The sequence below is a fragment of the Lissotriton helveticus genome, chromosome 12, assembly GCF_964261635.1.
Source record: "Lissotriton helveticus chromosome 12, aLisHel1.1, whole genome shotgun sequence".
NCBI lineage: Eukaryota > Metazoa > Chordata > Amphibia > Caudata > Salamandridae > Lissotriton > Lissotriton helveticus.
This window is the reverse complement of record NC_136073.1, coordinates 443008940-443029217: the sequence shown is the minus strand read 5'-3', so window position 1 is coordinate 443029217 and position 20278 is coordinate 443008940. Positions and strand designations below refer to the sequence as shown.

General features: G+C 46.4%; 1 protein-coding gene across 1 annotated transcript in view; it reads right to left on the bottom strand.

Annotated features, from left to right (window-relative positions):
* The window catches only part of MMP2 (matrix metallopeptidase 2), a 211535-nt gene that overhangs the window by 53625 nt on the left and 137632 nt on the right, over positions 1–20278 (bottom strand). The window contains exon 8 of the mRNA XM_078669873.1: positions 6212–6367. Coding sequence (XP_078525999.1) covers positions 6212–6367 — 156 coding nt within the window. The remainder of the gene's footprint in view (positions 1–6211; positions 6368–20278) is intronic.

The following is a 20278-nucleotide window of genomic DNA, read 5'->3' as shown; positions in this document are numbered from 1 at the left end:
AAGACACTCCATTTGGGCCGATACAACAAAGCTGGTACTATGAAGTGGAAACTGGAACCTAGTAGATACACAAACTCCAAATAACCATAACAGTGTCAAAGCATTAATGGATTTTACTGCTGACTAAGGACCTAATTACAAGGCCGAAACCCGTGGTGGTAGTCCCTGACTTCCAGATTGGCAGTCCACCCGCTGTATTATGAATGCGGCAGTGGGACCGCCACAGGTCTGCCACAACCACTGAACAAGACCAAAACGACAAAAATCCACCATACACAGTTAAAAATATGACTTTCAAAAGGTTTCAATGACTTGTACCATAAAAAACTATGGATGTTTAACTTTTCACCAAAGTACCATTAGATTAATCAAAGTTCCAAAAGCCAAACAGCCACAGAGTCGGAAAACAAAGAGATGGGACACTCCTGAGATGTTGGGGAGGTGACAGTTCTGAGGCACTCGAAAGACGAGTTGCGTCAAATCCGGTCTGTATGGGTAGTGATGCGTCGATTCTTCATGACGGTTCTGGTTCGCAGGTGATGCGTCAGGAAAACTTGTCGCACAAGATGCGTGGAAATCTGGGATGTGTTGGCGATCGATGCGGTGGCGTCGAGCAGTGTTGGGTTGGTCCTCTTCAGCCATGATCCCTTGATGCATCAATTCTTGCTGCAGCGTCGAGCAGTGTCGGTTTTCACAGTGGCACTGTGCTGCGTGGAAATTCTTCTCGCCCCGTGAAGATGCATCAGGAAAACAGCCGCAAAAAGAGCGATGCATCAATTCCTGTAGTTCTTTGAGTATCTTCTTTCTTCTAGCTCCTAAACAGCAGCAATAACCTCTGGAGGACCAAAACTGGCACATGCACCGCTTGGAAGGTCAGAACTCACAGCAGCAGAGTTCAGGTGAGCTGGGGGTGAAGTATTTCTGTCCCTGAGACTTCAGAATAGGAGGCCAGCACACACAGGCCCTTGGAGATCTTCTTCAAGCAGGGTACACAGCACACAGAAAAGTCCTTCTCCTTTCCTCTGCAGAAACAGTAACTGCAGGCCAACCCCACACATCACACAGCAAAGGGGCAGTACTTCTCATCAGTCTCTCTAGCTCTTCTCCTTGGCAAAGGTTCCTCTTGAATTTCAGGAATGATCTATAGTTCAAAGGTCTTAGGGCTAATACTTATACCCCAAAATGTCTTTGTTCTCTTTGTGCAGGCCTGCCACATGCCACAGCAAGTAAACCTCAGTGTAGCAGCAGTGGGATTCGAAAGGCTATCATTAAACAAATGCAACCTGGTCACTGAGCACCTTCTGAACCCTGCGGGAGCGACCACACTCCTGGAAGGTCACAGGCTGGTCCCCTTGGCTGCCAGCATGATCCCACAACAGCAGGCTTCTCCGCTCTGCAGTGTCTTCTCTGTGATAATTAAACAACAGGGGGTGGTGATGGACAGAGTCTCTGAATTAAGCAGAATCTCTCACCCAGTCAAGAGATCAGGGCTAGATCCAGCACCGTTTTTTAGCTCATTGCACCATCCCAGTTTCAGAACCCGGCCGTATGCAAATTAGTCTGTCCCTGGCCCAGTGCATCATGGGAACAGGGCAGACCAGACTACAACAGCCAATTCTTTCATTGGGAAGGAAACAAGCTTCCGGGGACCGGTTTCTGGCATTACAGCCGTCTTCGGCCCGGCTTGCTTGAATCCTGATGGTGCAATGAGCAAGGGACTCACGTCTGAGTATACCCTTCCACGCTTATGGTGGACAAAATAATTAAACAACAGGGGGTGGTGATGGACAGAGTCTCTGAATTAAGCAGAATCTCTCACCCAGTCAAGAGATCAGGGCTAGATCCAGCACAGTTTTTTAGCTCATTGCACCATCCCAGTTTCAGAACCCGGCCGTATGCAAATTAGTCTGTCCCTGGCCCAGTGCATCATGGGAACAGGGCAGACCAGACTACAACAGCCAATTCTTTCACTGGGAAGGAAACAAGCTTCCGGGGACCGGTTTCTGGCATTACAGCCGTCTTCGGCCCGGCTTGCTTGAATCCTGATGGTGCAATGAGCAAGGGACTCACGTCTGAGTATACCCTTCCACGCTTATGGTGGACAAAATAATTAAACAACAGGGGGTGGTGATGGACAGAGTCTCTGAATTAAGCAGAATCTCTCACCCAGTCAAGAGATCAGGGCTAGATCCAGCACCGTTTTTTAGCTCATTGCACCATCCCAGTTTCAGAACCCGGCCGTATGCAAATTAGTCTGTCCCTGGCCCAGTGCATCATGGGAACAGGGCAGACCAGACTACAACAGCCAATTCTTTCACTGGGAAGGAAACAAGCTTCCGGGGACCGGTTTCTGGCATTACAGCCGTCTTCGGCCCGGCTTGCTTTAATCCTGATGGTGCAATGAGCAAGGGACTCACGTCTGAGTATACCCTTCCACGCTTATGGTGGACAAAATAATTAAACAACAGGGGGTGGTGATGGACATAGTCTCTGAATTAAGCAGAATCTCTCACCCAGTCAAGAGATCAGGACTAGATCCAGCACCGTTTTTTAGCTCATTGCACCATCCCAGTTTCAGAACCCGGCCGTGTGCAAATTAGTCTGTCCCTGGCCCAGTGCATCATGGGAATAGGGCAGACCAGACTACAACAGCCAATTCTTTCACTGGGAAGGAAACAAGCTTCCGGGGACCGGTTTCTGGCATTACAGCCGTCTTCGGCCCGGTCCCCGGAAGCTTGTTTCCTTTCCAGGCTTGATAGTTTGGTCTGCCCTGTTCCCATGATGCACTGGGCCAGGGACAGATTAATTTGCATATAGCCAGGTTCTGAACTGGGATGGTGCAGTGAGCTAAAAAACGGTGATGGATCAAGCCCTGATCTGTTGACTGGGTAGGAGTGTTCTGATTAACTCAGATACTCTGTCCATCACCACCCCCTTTTGAAATTATTTTGGCCACCACAAGTGTGGAAGGGTATGCTCAGACGTGAGTCCCTTGCTCACTGCACCATCAGGATTCAAGCAAGCCGGGCCGAAGACGGCTGTAATGCCAGAAACCGGTCCCCGGAAGCTTGTTTCCTTTCCAGTGAAGAATTGGCTTGGTAGTTTGGTCTGCCCTGTTCCCATGATGCACTGGGCCAGGGACAGACTAATTTGCATATAGCCAGGTTCTGAACTGGGATGGTGCAGTGAGCTAAAAAACGGTGATGGATCAAGCTCTGATCTGTTGACTGGGTAGGAGTGTTCTGATTAACTCAGATACTCTGTCCATCACCACCCCCTTTTGAAATTATTTTGGCCACCACAAGTGTGGAAGGGTATGCTCAGACGTGAGTCCCTTGCTCACTGCACCATCAGGATTCAAGCAAGCCGGGCTGAAGACGGCTGTAATGCCAGAAACCGGTCCCCGGAAGCTTGTTTCCTTTCCAGTGAAGAATTGGCTTGGTAGTTTGGTCTGCCCTGTTCCCATGATGCACTGGGCCAGGGACAGACTAATTTGCATATAGCCAGGTTCTGAACTGGGATGGTGCAGTGAGCTAAAAAACGGTGATGGATCAAGCCCTGATCTGTTGACTGGGTAGGAGTGTTCTGATTAACTCAGATACTCTGTCCATCACCACCCCCTTTTGAAATTATTTTGGCCACCACAAGTGTGGAAGGGTATGCTCAGACGTGAGTCCCTTGCTCACTGCACCATCAGGATTCAAGCAAGCCGGGCCGAAGACGGCTGTAATGCCAGAAACCGGTCCCCGGAAGCTTGTTTTCTTTTCCAGTGAAGAATTGGCTTGGTAGTTTGGTCTGCCCTGTTCCCATGACGCACTGGGCCAGGGACAGACTAATTTGCATATAGCCAGGTTCTGAACTGGGATGGTTCAGTGAGCTAAAAAACGGTGATGGATCAAGCCCTGATCTGTTGACTGGGTAGGAGTGTTCTGATTAACTCAGATACTCTGTCCATCACCACCCCTTTTTTGAAATTATTTTGGCCACCACAAGTGTGGAAGGGTATGCTCAGACGTGAGTCCCTTGCTCACTGCACCATCAGGATTCAAGCAAGCCGGGCCGAAGACGGCTGTAATGCCAGAAACCGGTCCCCGGAAGCTTGTTTCCTTTCCAGTGAAGAATTGGCTTGGTAGTTTGGTCTGCCCTGTTCCCATGATGCACTGGGCCAGGGACAGACTAATTTGCATATAGCCAGGTTCTGAACTGGGATGGTGCAGTGAGCTAAAAAACGGTGATGGATCAAGCCCTGATCTGTTGACTGGGTAGGAGTGTTCTGATTAACTCAGATACTCTGTCCATCACCACCCCCTTTTGAAATTATTTTGGCCACCACAAGTGTGGAAGGGTATGCTCAGACGTGAGTCCCTTGCTCACTGCACCATCAGGATTCAAGCAAGCCGGGCCGAAGACGGCTGTAATGCCAGAAACCGGTCCCCGGAAGCTTGTTTCCTTTCCAGTGAAGAATTGGCTTGGTAGTTTGGTCTGCCCTGTTCCCATGATGCACTGGGCCAGGGACAGACTAATTTGCATATAGCCAGGTTCTGAACTGGGATGGTGCAGTGAGCTAAAAAACGGTGATGGATCAAGCCCTGATCTGTTGACTGGGTAGGAGTGTTCTGATTAACTCAGATACTCTGTCCATCACCACCCCCTTTTGAAATTATTGTGTCTTCTCTGTGAGCAAAGAGCGTCAGCCCATCAAGTACTCCGGTGCCCGATAGCATGGGGGGCTTGTCAGCCCTGCGGCTCAGGTACCTTAACGTGGGCACCCAGAATTACAGCAGTTATTTAATAGGCAAGGGCCGGAGCTGAGGCAGACACGTCGGCTCTGGAGCCCATCTTGGCCTTGCCCCAAATAATTGTGTACATACTGGCAGAGGCGCAACTACAATCACATTTTGGGGGCGGCTAATGAAAATTTTGGGGCGAGGGGAGGTAATTCTTCCAGCAATAGGCAGATTGGAGATTCAGGGGCTCTAAGAAGGGGTGAAAAAAACCACAAAGCCTCATTACCAAATAAATTGTCTTTTAATGACCTGTGCAGTACTCGGGTGCGGCTGCAATAAGACAGACGTGAGACCAGCCAGCCTATAGCAGCTCAAAAACTGTCTGTGTTTGTTCCTGGAAGCTGCCTCAGCCCAGGCAGACACACACGACGGGGGGGCTGAAGCCCTATGAGCCCCATGTGCGTTGCGTGCCTGCATACTGGTCACTAATGCTCAAAAACAAGATATTTTTCTTTGAGTTCAATGAAGTCACTATGGTTAATAATTGGATTTCTTATCATATGACTGAACATCTTTCAACAGTTTTACAAGTGTACAAAATAAACGAACTCTAAAAATATGGCAAAGAAATATTTGATAGCAAAACTGTTATAATAATACATTAAACTATTAGAATAACTGGCTAAATTGCCCAACACTAGACAATAATGTCACACTTTTTCTTGTATTGCTGTTATTTAATTACTAAGGAAAATCAGCATTATAGATTGTTACATTATTCATGGGGATAAGTCAACAAATCAATTAAAGGTACGATCAATCTGCACACAGAATAATCAAGTTCACATGACAAGTTACTTCTAATCTCCAGTTGCTGCTGATATCTCTATGTGAAAATCCTGGCAAGAAAGGGAACTCCCCTCTGGAATCACATGCATCAACTCTGATTCACCCCATTATTCCCCATTTTTTAATGAAAGTCTCAGTGTACAACTTCTGACCTAGTCAGTAATTCTGTCTTTGGTGGCCAGAATTATCATACAAATAATCAGGACATTTGTAATGAGGACCTCAGGCTGCTGGGTTGACCCTTTGGCTCCTACGGGATGTTTTAAAACATTAGGCAGCCTTTTGGCAAAGTCTCACAAAGGACATGTGTGGGAAGGATACCCCACAGCACTCTGCTTCAATACAATTTGCTTGTACCACAACATTAAAATGTTGATTGAGTTTAATTGAAAATGACCGAAAAGTGATTGAGTTTAATTGAAAATGACTGGAAAGCAGATGGTCTGTAATGCAGAGGGAGTATAAAACCATATTTTATGATCAATTTTAAATGCTATGCACGTATATTATTTGTGAAATAATCATAGTAATGTGCTCACATATCCCAAGCTGTATAGGCCTGAGAATGATATCCTCTGCATTTTGAAACATGGGATAGACTGACTTCCAATAAAAGTAATAGAAAAACAATTTACCATAAAGCTCCTGGATTCCTGATATGTCATCCTGTGACAACCTGAAGTTTTTGGTGTATGTATAAATTGGTGCCATTAGGGCCCCAGGGTCATCTGAATGCTCCAAGCCCAATGCATGGCCAAACTCATGGGCTGCCACCAGGAAAAGACTGTAGCCTGAAGAATAACAAGAATGTTAATATATTATTGCTTTAAAAGTGGTTACTCATTCCTTTAAGAACACAACTCATATTAAAGTTCATAACCCCATTCCTGTAATCAGCTAACCATTCAGAAAGCGTTACTGTTTCTTTTTCTAGGTTGAGTATACAGTACAGACACATACATGCCATTTGCTGTGCCAAAGCTCTTTCTTTGTTCTACTGAGAATCATCAAAATGATCTGTAGCTTCTATTTCTACAAGCAGCTTCCAGTGCCTCTAACTTTAGTCATGGGGCGTGCTTTTTTAAAATGACTATCAGTGATACAAGGATATAAAATATGGTGCAAAATATAGGGTGTAAAATATGTGCCATTTCAAGCAATATTTTAAGATTCATGCAAAATGTGCCCTTCTACAGGATTATGTTACTTACCTTGTAAACATATCTTTGTTACATGCAGTGCTGTAGATTCACATTCACTGCATACTCCTGCTATCTAGTATTGGTCCTGGATGTTTACAACTTGTTTTTCTTTGAAGTAGTCTTTTGAATTACAAGATCCTGTGACTCCTCTTCTTCGAGGTAATGTGCATGGTCATCGGCTTCATCTTCAGAAATGTTTTTCGCACATCGGGTGCAGGCATAGAGGAGTTAGAAATATACTATAGTGATGGCCATGCAATGTGAAAGAACACAAAGTGAATATATGAACCATCTGAGTATTACCTGGACCAATCAGTGACTTCCAGGGATGTGGGTGGGAGCATATGGATATACAGCACTACAGCAATGAATAGGTGCTTACAAGGTAAGTAACATAATCCATTTGTAGATACACACGCTCTGCATAGACTGTAAAGCAGTTCTCCCTGGGAGGTGGCTAGTCACTTAGTGTTGCATGTGTTTGAAATAAAGTTCTCAGTACGGCTTCTCCTACACATGACTGTTGGCGTGCAAGGACATCCATATAGTAGTGCTTCCTAAATGTGTGTGGGGTTGACCAAGTAGCTGCTTTGCAAATGTCAGCTACAGGAATGTTATCTAAGAAAGCACAGCAGTACCCTTCTATCTGGTCAAATGCGCCCTTGGGGGGACCAGTAAGGTCATCTTAGCCTTGCCATAACAAGGTTGAAGACGTTTGACTATGCAGCTAGCAATACCTGCATTGGGTAAAGCGTGACTGTGCCTTGGCTTGGAAAAAGCAACAAACAATTGAATTTTACTAAAAGATGTATTTCTGTGTATGAAGTATAGTAACGCTCTCTTAACATCTAAAGTGTGAAGTGTTCTTTCCACTACCGACACTGCATTGGGAAAGAAAACTGCAGCTCAATGGTCTGATTGAGATGAAAGGATAAATGCTGAAAGTATGCTGTTCCTAACTACGGAAAGAGAGAAAAAGTGAGGGAACTGGATTTGCCTGGTCATGGGATGTAGGAGGAAGGGTGTTCGTCCTGTTGGAATGTAGGGCCCTCACACACACGGCTGGGTGTCATGCTTCATCATGGGGCTGCTCCTTGTCAAGTCGGCGCTGCAATACCTGACGGGCTCCCTATGAGGGGCTCTTTGGCGGAGATCTTCTATTCCAAATTGCTGTATGGTGCTGTGGGGGTGAGGGGCCTAACCAGTGCAGATAAGTGAGTGGAGTGAGCTAGCCTGGCTGAAGAGTGGTGTTACCCTGAAACCAGTCCCAGGATGCTTGTTTCCGATCCAGGGAATACTTGGTTTGGCAGTTGGACCGTTCCCATGAGACACAGGGTTAAGACTGATTTGCATATCGCTGAGTCTGAACTGGGGTGGCAAAGTGAGCTAAAGAACAATGATGGATTCAACCCAGTTAATTGACTTGGGGTGAGTGTCTGAAAAGCTTCAGCGCTCTGTCCATCATCTCCTTATGTTTGCATTTATCATGAATCCAAATCTGTGGAGCAGAGAGATGGTGGCTAGTATATCTGGTACACATTTGGCCCTATCTGCACTCTTTATCAGCCAATCATCCAGATATGGGAAGACTTGATTACCCAGTCTCCTTAAGTGAGCCTCCACTACTGTTTGCTAGGCATTTTGTGAATACCTTTGGAGCTGTTGACCACTTACCACAAATCACAGGTATTTGTGGTGGGTGAGAGGAATGGATGGGGATATGAAGTATGCATCTTTGAGGTTGAGGGTCGTCATGAAATCGCCATCCTCTAAAAGCGGTATTACATCCTAAAGGGTCTACATATGAAAATGTTCTGATAGGATGTGTCAGTTGAGAGGCCCAAAGACTAGTTGAGGACTTAAAGTCCCATCCTCTTTTGGAATTAAGAACTACTGGGAATACCCTCCTTTACTTTGATAATATTATGGGACTGACTTGATGCCCCTTTTACAAGGAGCACCATGACATCTTCCTTCAAAAGATGTAGTTGCGGGCTGAAGATTTGTCTACATGGAGTAATGTTTGGTGGAGTTCATAGGAGCTCAGGGTGATCATGCTCTACTATTGAAAGCACCCATTGAGGTAATGTCTGCCCAATGTGTCTGGCACTCTAGAAGTCTTCCCCCGACAGTTGTTGGGTGGTCAGGGTAGGGGGACGTGGGGGGAGTCATTATTTGGTGGTGATGGCACCTTTGGCTGGCGTACCTCTACCTTTCCCCCTGGATCCATTGCCTCTGCATGAGATTCTGACAAAACCTTTACATCCCTGCTGGTGGTAAGCCTGCTGTTGCCTTTTGTAGGTCTGTCCCTGGTCTGAGATGGATGGTTTAACTCCAGTCCTTTCCTGCTGCTTCTAAAAAGACTGGCTTAGGGTGGTTGTTTGTAGTGCACTCATCGCCTTTGCTGTCATTCTATTCTTCTTAATCTTCCCTGATATTTCATCAATCTGGGGGCCGAAGAGCTGTTCTCCATCAAAAGGGACATTTAGCCTCTGTTGTTGCATTTCGGATTTGAAACCAGAAATACAAAGCCACTCATGCCTGCATAGAAGAATTGTAGAGTTGATACTCCTTGCTGAAGTGTCAGCCGTATCAAGTACACATCTAAAGGTCACAATAGATATAGGTTTCCCTTCTTCCATCCATCCCCTTCTTTTTCTACTTATCTGGAAGATGTTGGAAGAGATCCACCATCTCATCCCACTGTTCCCGATAATTTTTAGTGAGCAGGCCCATAGAGTTGGCAGTACACCAATGATTCACATTGTCTACAAACACCCTCTTCCCCACAGCTTCAATCCTCTTACTTTCCTTGTCATGAGGAGGAGCATCTCTTGTGCCGTGTGGTAGCCGGCACTAAGGAATCTGGGGATGGGTGCCCCCTAATGTATAGCGGGTCTGAGGGTGATGCTTTATGCTTTCTCTCTTCAAAAATGTCCACTGACAGTCTTACCATAGACTTTATCATAGATAGATATCAAACAGGCCTTTCCGTTCTGGATAAAGTCTCCACCAAAAAGATGGATGGGACTGCTTGATAGGGATTGGCTCTAAATCTGGGTTGTCCAGTGGGTCAACATCATAATCTTTCCAAGGATTATCAGGGCACTGTGGGTAACCTAAAGGCCCTTCCAAATCATCCCTCAGGGGAGCGGCATCTAAACTCCCGCTGGTTGAATGTGTAGGAGACTGCAATGACATGAATGTGCTGATGAGCTTTGTAATAATGGGGTTGGTGGAGTTGGTGGTGCACCGGTGCCTTTGTTGACCATAGGTCACTTTGGTGGTGGAATCATCAAAGGTTCTCCAAACTCTAGTTCCCTCTCTTTAGGGATGGGGAGTTTCACAGTCTTTAGACCAATTGCCCACTGCCACTCTTTAAGGACCTGATGTAGCTTTTCGAGGATTGGGCAACTTTTTCCTCAGCAGCCCGGTGTCTCAGAGCTGCTGAACTGTCCTTTTGAGGGGTTTTCGAACACCCCTTCAGTGACTGTTCATTCAACGCCGCCTATTTCAAATCAGACAGCTTAGACACCAAGGGCTTCGAATCTGATGGCATTGGCCAGGAGTGGTGTCCGGAGGCCTGTGACTTCTGCGCCTCAGGGCCAAGCTTGGTCTTGTGGCTAGGTGCCCGATCAGGTTTGTGAGACCTGTCAACCTTACTCATCTTTGAAGCCTTGTCTCCGTTTCACCAGGAACCGCTTGGGCTGATCCACTCTATGCATGGCTTTGTCCATGCTTTGTGTGTTTGGGCTGCAGGAGCAACAGTACTCACGACTCATGGCATGCTCTTCGTATTTGGCCCAGTGGTTGTCTCCATCTCAACTTCGGGACACTTACGGAAGGAGATAGATAGTTGCCTTTAGTCATCCCTGCTTCTGGTGACGATGTCGGAGTCTCCAAATGCAAAATACACACAATTGATGGACGGAATGCAGAACAAATCAAAACATTCACCCCCAGTCAAGAGATCTGGGTTAAATCCATCATTCTTTTAATCACAGAGGCGGAGTCTACAAATGCGACATAGTGCAGGCTACCTGCCAACTTGCCTCCCTCGTACTCTTCCTCATGATCAGCGCCGATAATGTCTTCTCCCTCCGATACTTTATGCTCTGCAGTGGTCTCCATACAGTGGGCAAGTAGGTGTGTTCTTGGGAGAGACACAAATTACAGACCAGGAGTAGATAGGTGTACGGGTATTTGCCGTTGCATTGAGGGCCCTTTCGAAATGGGTTCCCTTCCATTACCTCTACCAGAACATTCTCCACTCCCGATGGAAAGCACCAAGTAGTTGACTCATCAGTTCCTTGGAGGCTCATCACTCATGTCTTGACAGCATCGCAGAATGAATCCCTGACAACAGAGTTAGCTTCTCTGGACCTATAAGGCCTCTCTGCAAATGGAAAGTTTCATTAAATTCCTCCATACTGCTTCCTGCTTTTGTCTTGTCAAACTGAAGGCTTTATCCAGTTTGTTTTGGAGTTGGAACATGAATTAAAAAATTAACTAGCAGGCAAAAATTAGCTTTTTAAGTGGCACAATCTGCTTCAGGGGGTTGTGGAAGGTGAGTTAGAACCGGTGCAGAATGACTAGACTGGAAATGTAGGGAGACTGGGAGTACACTGCCTCACATTTGCCCCAATAAATCATGGTAAATGCAGTGTACAATAACACTCACTTCCGTAGTAGTCTTTAATTTCTCACCCTCGTTGGTGCAGCCTGTGATGTGTAACTCTAGACACGTGTTTCTGGATTAATTCCTTCATCACTAAAGAGCACAAAGTCATTTTAGGGGTGCTGCAAATGCTGCCTCTGAGTCATCTCAGGTCTCTTTACTATTACTGGGGGCAGGTGCATCAATACAAGCTCGCCAGCTAAGTAGCCCAAGTGAGCCTCTTCAAACAAAAGGAAGGTGGGTGATCTCTGCCTCACACTCCAACACTCAATTTGCCCTCAATGCATCATGGTAAATACAATACATAATAACACCAACTTCCGTAGAATTCTTTATTTTTCACCCTTGTTGAAGCTTCCTAGGGCCGGACTGGCTGTAGCGGGCACCAGGCATTTCCCTGGTGGGCCGCCAGTGTGAGGGCCAGTTTTGACCCCAGGGTGGCTGTTTTCGTTATCGGGGGCCAGCAATATCGGGCCCCCTGTAACAAAATCGGCCGAAACCAGCCCCAGCAACAGCCCCCCCTTACGCTCCAGGGGGGCTGGCCGAGCAGTTTGCCAGGGCCGGTTTCGGTTCCCAGTCCGGCCCTGGTGCTGCCTGCACTGTGTAACTCTAGACATGTATTTCTGAATTCATTCCTACATCAGTAGAGAGCAAAAAGTAATTTTGGGGTGGTAGAAATGCTGCCCAAAGTCTTCTCAGGTCTCTATACCTTCCCTTGGTACAGATGTATAAGCACAAGCTAGTCAGCTCAGTAGCTGTTGCTTTCTACAGAAGAAGGAAACGATCCTGAAACACGTTTCTAGAGCTACACAGCAGTGTCTGCACCAACAAGGGCGAAAAACTAAAGACTATTACTGAAGTAAGTGTTATTGTGCACTGCATTTACCATGATGCATTGGGGCAAACTGAGGGCTGGGATGTTAGGCAGTATGCTCCCCCTCTCTTTTTGGACTGGAAACGTGCTAATGCTGGAGCACCTAGTCAAATGGTAAGTGCCTATTGATTTGGTCACCTAACAGGGAAACATTCCCCACTGAGGGAGAAACAATTTGCCATGATCCAGAGTCAATACAGGAACCTAGAAAAGCCACCAAAGTTCCAAATCAGTGGCACAGAGCATTTGCACAAGTATATATCCCAGAGGTAAATTATTTTTAATACTTATCTAATTGCCTTGCCCTGACTGTTTATGGGATAATGTAAGCACATTTATGTGTAAGATCCTAGCTTGAAAAACATGGAGATAAGTGATTACCTGGCCCTTTTTTGGGTAACATCTATATAAGTATGTCTTTCTCACTTGTCAAGAAATCTTAGATGTTCGACGTCTTATTAACTGAAAGAAATCCAATCTGTAAGCAATGAATCTTGTATATGTCTGCCCTGTGACTAATCAATTTTTTTTTGTATAAATATGCATTTATTATCATTATTTAATCAAGAACAGTGTGAGGGAGCCAACATTTCAATTCAAATTACATAGTCAATCGCATATTTATCACACTGTTAGAAATGCAGCATTTCAGAAGTATTACAGTAATACAGAAAAAGCCTTAAATTTCAGTTAAACTTGTACTGAATTGTAATTTTGCAACCGTAGTCCAAGGCTTTTATTAATTGTTCATGTAGGCCTTGCTATAAGGTTACCAACTTGCTATACTAACATAATACAATTCCTAGTTCAACACAGTTATAGAGAGAAGCGATGAGGGGCGGTGGAAGGGACAAATAAAAATTACACAAAGTACTTGGCCCAACTGAGTTTTCCCTGGCCCACCCGCCCCTCCCAATCAAATTAAAGGTATAGCCAATACGCAAGTTTCTAAATAAGTGATTCCTCAAGCCTTGGTTACTATGGGAGGCAAATACTCTTTCTGTTTTCAAATAACTAGCACCTCTTTTGTTTGGTATGCCGGGATTCGACAGCTTCTTCTGTTACTTGTGTTGGAATGGTTGGGCAGTCTGACTCTGAATGTGTCTCGTTTTGGAGATCGTATAGTACTGTGTCCCAGTTAGTTATTATAGGGATTCTGTAAAACCCCAGGGTGTCATCCATATTTATTTTATTTATTTATAAACCTTTATATAGCGCGAACATGATCCTGAAGTATATCAGAGCTCTTTACAATTTGAGGGAGAAGAAGGTAATAGTTGCAGTACAATCGTCAAAAAGGAATACCAACCCAAACAAATCAAATATGCATATCAATCAAAAAGGATACAATTGAAAGGGACAACAAAGAGTAAGATAATAACTGGAACATAGCAAACTAGGAGGGGAGTAAGTAAACCAGAATAGCACCAAACGCAGGACTTAGGGTGTAAGTTCAAGGAATTAGAGCTCATGATTCGAGACCCTTTTATAGTAGGAACTTGCTGATGAGGAATCTGTTTACTTCCAATTTGAAGGCAACCTTGGAGGAGATTCTGCGTATTTCTGGTGGGAGAGAGTTCCAGATCTTTGGCACAGAGCCGGAGAAAGCTTAGTGACACGTTCTCTTTTAGTGAAAGATCTGTGGTTTCAGAAGGAGAGAGTTAGCACTCCGAGAAGGTGTACCCCCTCCGAATATTTCTAGCTTTTGTGCTAGATAACTGGGGGTTTTGAAATGGAGGGCATTGTGTGACAGACAGGCTGATTTCTTGCTTCATAGGGCAACCTATTTAGGGATTTTAAGACTGGAGAGATGTGCTCCTTTCTTTTGGTACTGTGACCAATCTGGCTGCCGCATTCAGTGAAGCCCTTAGAGGGGCCTAGGTATATTTGGGGGGGCCACAGAGCATAGCATTGCCATAGTCTATCCTCGGCAAAACAAGCGCTTGGACCACTTGCTTGAAGTCAGCTTGTGGGAGGAAAGGTTTGAGATTCCCGAGTATCCTCATTAGATGATTAACTCCCTTGCACACATTGCTGGTATGATTTTTCATGTTCAGATGCCTGTCTAGGGCGAGTCTGAGAGATTTGGCTGAGTCAACAATGAGGGGGGAGCAACTGAAGGCAGTGAGGTGGTTCATCCAAAGGTCTATCTTGGGGATGTGATTCAGGAGAGAAATGAGAAGGAATTCTATTTTGGAGGTGTTGAGCAAGAGGTTGTTCTCAGTTAACAAGTTTTGAGTATTTATTAGGGTAGAGTTGAGTGATATGAGGTTATTTGGGGAGGAGATTTTCAGATAGAGTTGCTTATCATCCGCATACATATGGAAGAGAATGCAGTACTCTCATCTTTGGCCCACACCGGTAGCAAGTGTCTCCAGGCCACTATGGGGGTGGCTCAGATGACTCCAACGTCTCAAGATTAGATGCTTGGCTACCAGCAGTCCCAGGTCTAGAAAGTGGGAGGTGACCTTGTGTCGCTTACTTCTCCAACATATGCGACACTGTGCGTCCTGTACAGTTGGACAATTGGGTTGAGCCTCCTCGCCAGTAAGTGATAAGGATTGGCCCAACCCATAGCATTTGCAGGAAGTCAGTATTTATCATGTGACATCTAGGGGAGGTAGCCTCTGTTATGTAGAAATAACGATTTTGTTTTGACGGGGATAAGATAGGCCTTTTGGACAATGTAGCATTTAAGGAGATGGAAATGGGCATTACGAGGCATTAAAATTGAACTTTATAGTATGGCTGTCAATTCTTTGGTGGTACAAGGACGGGCTAGATCTTCCTCAAAATGCTGCTTCAAGGCCAGGAGCGATACCGCTGTGTGGAGGCGCAACGAGGCAGCAAACCATCTTGTGAGATGCCTACCTGACCCAGTGAAATGAAGGTATTGTATAGTGAGTTGTGTCTGGTGCTCTCTTGACATCACTCCCTGTCTGCTACCCAGCACTGCAATTAATGAAGCGTGGAGTAGAAATTAACACAGGGGTAGGCCTTCCTCTTCCTTCAATGTGTCAAAAGGTATTATGGCACTGTCATGTCGTGACTTCAATAACGACATACAAATGTGTGGGTATCTACATGAGCTTTATTACCTGCTTCTATTCACGTCCCTGTCCCTACACTAACTGACTCTTTCCTGTTATCTCTCCTCCTCTTTCCCCAACCCCGAAGCTCCTCCCATCCCAACTACTAGACTGTGTACAACATTACATCTCCCCCTTTGTTAACAAAAGAACTTGAACTGCTTCTAGTCCATTTCCTCAATCAATCTCTTTGGCTTGATTATGTCTCTTCGTGGTCTGAGACGTGTTCCGACGTCTGTCGGTGCATTTTCCTGTGACCGGTCAAGTCTCAGGGTCGGACTTGGTTGACTTGATCCGCCAACATCTCGTTGTGCTGTGTCTCTCTTAAGTGTTTCTTTCATGCCTGGTGTGCATTTCTGAAAATGAGACACGTTTCGGGTAATCCTTCTCTGCTCAGACTCGGCGGTAACCATGGTGCCTTTATGCTGAGTAACAATTAGAGGTTCGTCCTTGAACCGACAATCCGTTTTCTTGGTCTGCTCTTGCTTGACCACCACACAATCTCCGGTCTGAAGGGAGGGAGACTTGGCGCGCCGTCTGGCATCTGTATATGTTTTCATCCTGCTCTTCTCCGCATGGTCAGCCCTGGCTGTTTCTTGATGAATGCGTGTTGGGGACACCGGTGCCAGAGCTCCTTCCCACGTCGGGATCCTTGTCCTGATGGGTCGCCCTAGCATGAGTGTGGCAGGGCATTCTCCGGTGGTGGCATGTGGAGTGGTTCGATACGCTCTCAGTACTTCGTTCAGAGCTATTTGTAAGTCTTTATTTTCTAATGTGGCCTGTTGAAAGGTCTTTTTCAGGGTGGCCATGAATCTCTCAATGGTGCCATTGGCTTGGGGCCACAACGGTGTAACCTTTCTATGTTGAAAGTTTAGATGCTTTGCAAATTCACTGAATTCATGGCTATTGAAAGGCGGACTATTGTCCGTCTTGAGTTCCTTGGGAACACCCCATGCGGCAAACACTTTGTCCAACACAGCAATTGTGCAATTGGCGGAAGACACAACTTGAGCTATTGGGAATCTTGAGTATTCATCCATAATAGCCACCACAAACCGGCCTGATTGGTGGGGTCCATAGAAGTCCATGGCGAGTTCCTGCCATACCCCTTCAGGCAATGGAGTCATTTGAAGAGGAGCTGGAGGCTCTCCTGACTTCACCAGTTGACATTGGGGACAGTCTTTCAAGGTGAGCTCAACTATTTGATCCAGTTGCGGGAACCAGACTCTCTCCCTTAATGCTCTCTTAGTGGCAACCACTCCCCGATGACCTTCATGTGCAAGGTTAACCACTCCTTGACGTAGCTGCCTCGGGATGACAATCCGATGGTCCCTCAGCAGGAGCCCCTCTGAGGTGGTTTACAGCTCGTCACTGACATGTCGGAAGGCTTGCATTTCCTGACGTATTTGTGAGTCTCTCATTTCATCCTCACTCTCATGTCTCCAGCGATGTGTGCGCAGTCGGCGCATTACTTTCTGAAGGATGTTGTCCTGCGCCGTAACATCCTAGATCGCTTCTAGGGGAACTGCCGGTGGTCGGGCTACACCTACCACAAAGTGTATGTATTCTTCAGCCATCGATGAGTGTGATTCATGGGATGCCTGGGGGTGTCTGGACATGTAGTCCGCCGGATTCTCGCCTTTCCCGGGTTTGTGAATGATGGTGAATGTGTACTCCTGCAATCTCAGACCCCATCTTTCAATGCGGGGCGGCATCTTGGCTTTGGGATTGCCGAAAATGGTGACAAGGGCCTGGTGATCCGTGATCATGGTGAAATGTTTGCCAAAAATGAACACATGGAAATGTTCAAACATCAAAAAGGACTAGCTAGGTTAGTAGAATATGGAAGACTCTATAGGTACGTCGAGGAGCAACATAAAGTGGGGAAAAGCATTGTTTTCCTCATAAAGCCCTCACCCACCGACCTAGTCGGTGGCATGCTTCATCATCGGGCCCACCACAGTGGCACCGAATGTGCCCCGGGTGTGCTTCAACGCCAGGAGACTGCGGAGCTGGTATGTTGCTGAGTGTGCAGTGAAAAGGGGTGAGATAGTGTAAATTAAAAGCTATGCAAGAGGTCCCAGCACCCGAGGGTAGTTTATCTTTAATGAACTGGGCCTTTGCTAGCAGATAAAAAGGCAAGGAGACGTGGTGGAGTGCTGATTATGACCTCCAGCGTCTAGTGCGGTCTACATGTTTCAGCCAGTGCCTTGTTGAATTTAAGCTGGCTTTCCTCAGGACCATATAATATGTGCAGGGTGCAGAATAAACTTAATTTAAGTGAGGGTGATAATTTGGCTATAAACGGCTATTGTGGACCTCATAACGGGCGCCGCGGAAGGACGAATAGGTCCAAGGAGGAACCAGACCGAAAATCTCGTGAGTAATATCGAATTGCTACAACTACAAACAGGGTAAGCCACCTTTTTCCTCCCACAGGTCGGACATTTGTTGAATCTACTTTTCTGCCAACAGGGTCTCTTTCTCTGCCAAGCGACCCATGAAGCTTTTTACAAGGAATAACAGAGTGAGGACCTAGTACCATACTTACCTGTACCTCACCTTGTAAATACGCTCTTTTAGCCCACCACCTAAACACTACCGGTTTTTGATAAAATCATCACCAGTCTCATGCACGTGCCATGAGTCCACAATAGCCGTTTATAGGCCGTACACCACCTTATAAGCCGGCTCATTGTAGTGAATTCTACTATATTGACATGACTCTACCCTGTACGTCTCGTCTTTGTCCTATGTGTTAAATGTAGTCAAGCTTGAGGGAATCCCCTCAAAACAGTTATAGCGCCTTAGCGAGCGCGACACATAGCCAAATTATCACCCTCACTTAAATTAAGTTTATTCTGCACCCTGCACATATTATATGGTCCTGAGGAAAGCCAGCTTAAATTCAACAAGGCACTGGCTGAAACATGTAGACCGCACTAGACGCTGGAGGTCATAATCAGCACCCCACCACGTCTCCTTGCCTTTTTATCTGCTAGCAAAGGCCCAGTTCATTAAAGATAAACTACCCTCGGGTGCTGGGACCTCTTGCATAGCTTTTAATTTACACTATCTCACCCCCTTTTCACTGCACACTCAGCAACATACCAGCTCCGCAGTCTCCTGGCGTTGAAGCACACCCGGGGCACATTCGGTGCCACTGTGGTGGGCCCGATGATGAAGCACGCCACCGACTAGGTCGGTGAGTGAGGGCTTTATGAGGAAAACAATGCTTTTCCCCACTTTATGTTGCTCCTCGACGTACCTATAGAGTCTTCCATATTCTACTAACCTAGCTAGTCCTTTTTGATATTTGTACATATAACCCAGGGGATCTGGCCTAGCTTACCTAGTCCTCTCTCTCCCTTTGATCTAATCACATGGAAATGTTCACATGCCCACACGACCGCTAGGCTCTCCTTCTCAGGCTGAGAATAGGCCTTCTCGGTGTCGGAGAGGCTGCGGCTGGCGTATGCCACGATGTGGCGTCGCTCAGTGTCGTTGTCATATGGAGCCAAAATGGCACCCAGACCTACTGGACTGGCATCCACCGTAATCTCCGTCTTCCTTTTGGTGGTGAAATAAGCCAGATTGTCCGCTGATTCCACTGCTTGCTTAATTTCTTGGAAAGCCCGCTCGCACGTGGGGCTCCACACAAATGGTTGTCCCTGTTTCGTAAGAGCACGAAGGGGGTGACTGATTGTTGCATAGTCCTTGATGTATCTGGAGCAATAGCTGGCCATGCCCAGGAATGATCTGACATCGCTGACATCTTGAGGGCTCTTGGTGGTGTTGAGCGCAGTTACTTTCTCGGGGTCAGGCTTCATTCCAGCCCCTGAAAACACGTGACCAAAGAACTTGAGCGTTGACTGAGGAACTCACACTTTTCTTTGTTCAATGTTAGATTCGATTCCAGGAGAGCATGGCATACTCGATCCAGGGCTGTATCGTGTTCTTGTGTGTTTGATCCATACACCAGTATGTAGTCACTGTAGTTTAGTGAATTCGGGATAGGCCTGATGGCTTGGCGTATCACCTCCTGAAAAATTTCCGCTGCGGAAGAGATTCCAGAGCTCAATCTTTTGTAGCGAAATAGGCCCAGATGGGTTGCAAATGTTGTAATGTATCTTGATTTTTCGTACAACTCCAACTGATGGCATCCCTTGTTGAGATCTAACTTTGAGAATACCCTGGCTCCATTCAATGCCGCTATCATGTCGCTCAGGTGAGGCCCTGGATGCCGCTCCCGTTCTATGGCTGTGTTGGGCAGCCTCATGTCCACACACAGCCGCACCTTCTCAGGGGCACCCTTTTTTGGGACAATTACAACTGGTGACACCCATGGTGTGGGGCCGTCCGTTTTTTCGATAATGTCCGCTTGAAGCCTTTCCTGAATCTCGTCCTCCACTGCCTGCTGAAGGTGGAAAGGTACTCGCCGTGGGTGTTGAGCAATAGGTCGCACTTGGTCGTTTATGTGTAGGCGAATCAGGCACTTGTTCATCTTGCCGAGTCCACTGAAGAGCTTGGGAAACTTCCGGACAATGTCTGGATTGTCATGTACTCGGTACAGTATTTCAACCAGTCTGAGTCTCTCCGCCGTGGGCAAACTGAGGAGACAATCAGCCTCCAGTCCCTCAATGATGTGGATATATGCCTGTACTGCTGTGGATTTATGTTTGAGCGTCGTTGCAAACTTGCCCTGACAGGGAACTGGTTTTTTCGCCATCCAGGTGAACACTCTGACGTGTGCGGGACTCAACGCGGGCTGCGGTCTCATCTTGTTGTATTCAGTCACGGGCATGTAGTTTAGTGATGCCCCACTGTCAAGTACAAATTTGGTGGCATGAGTCCCCACT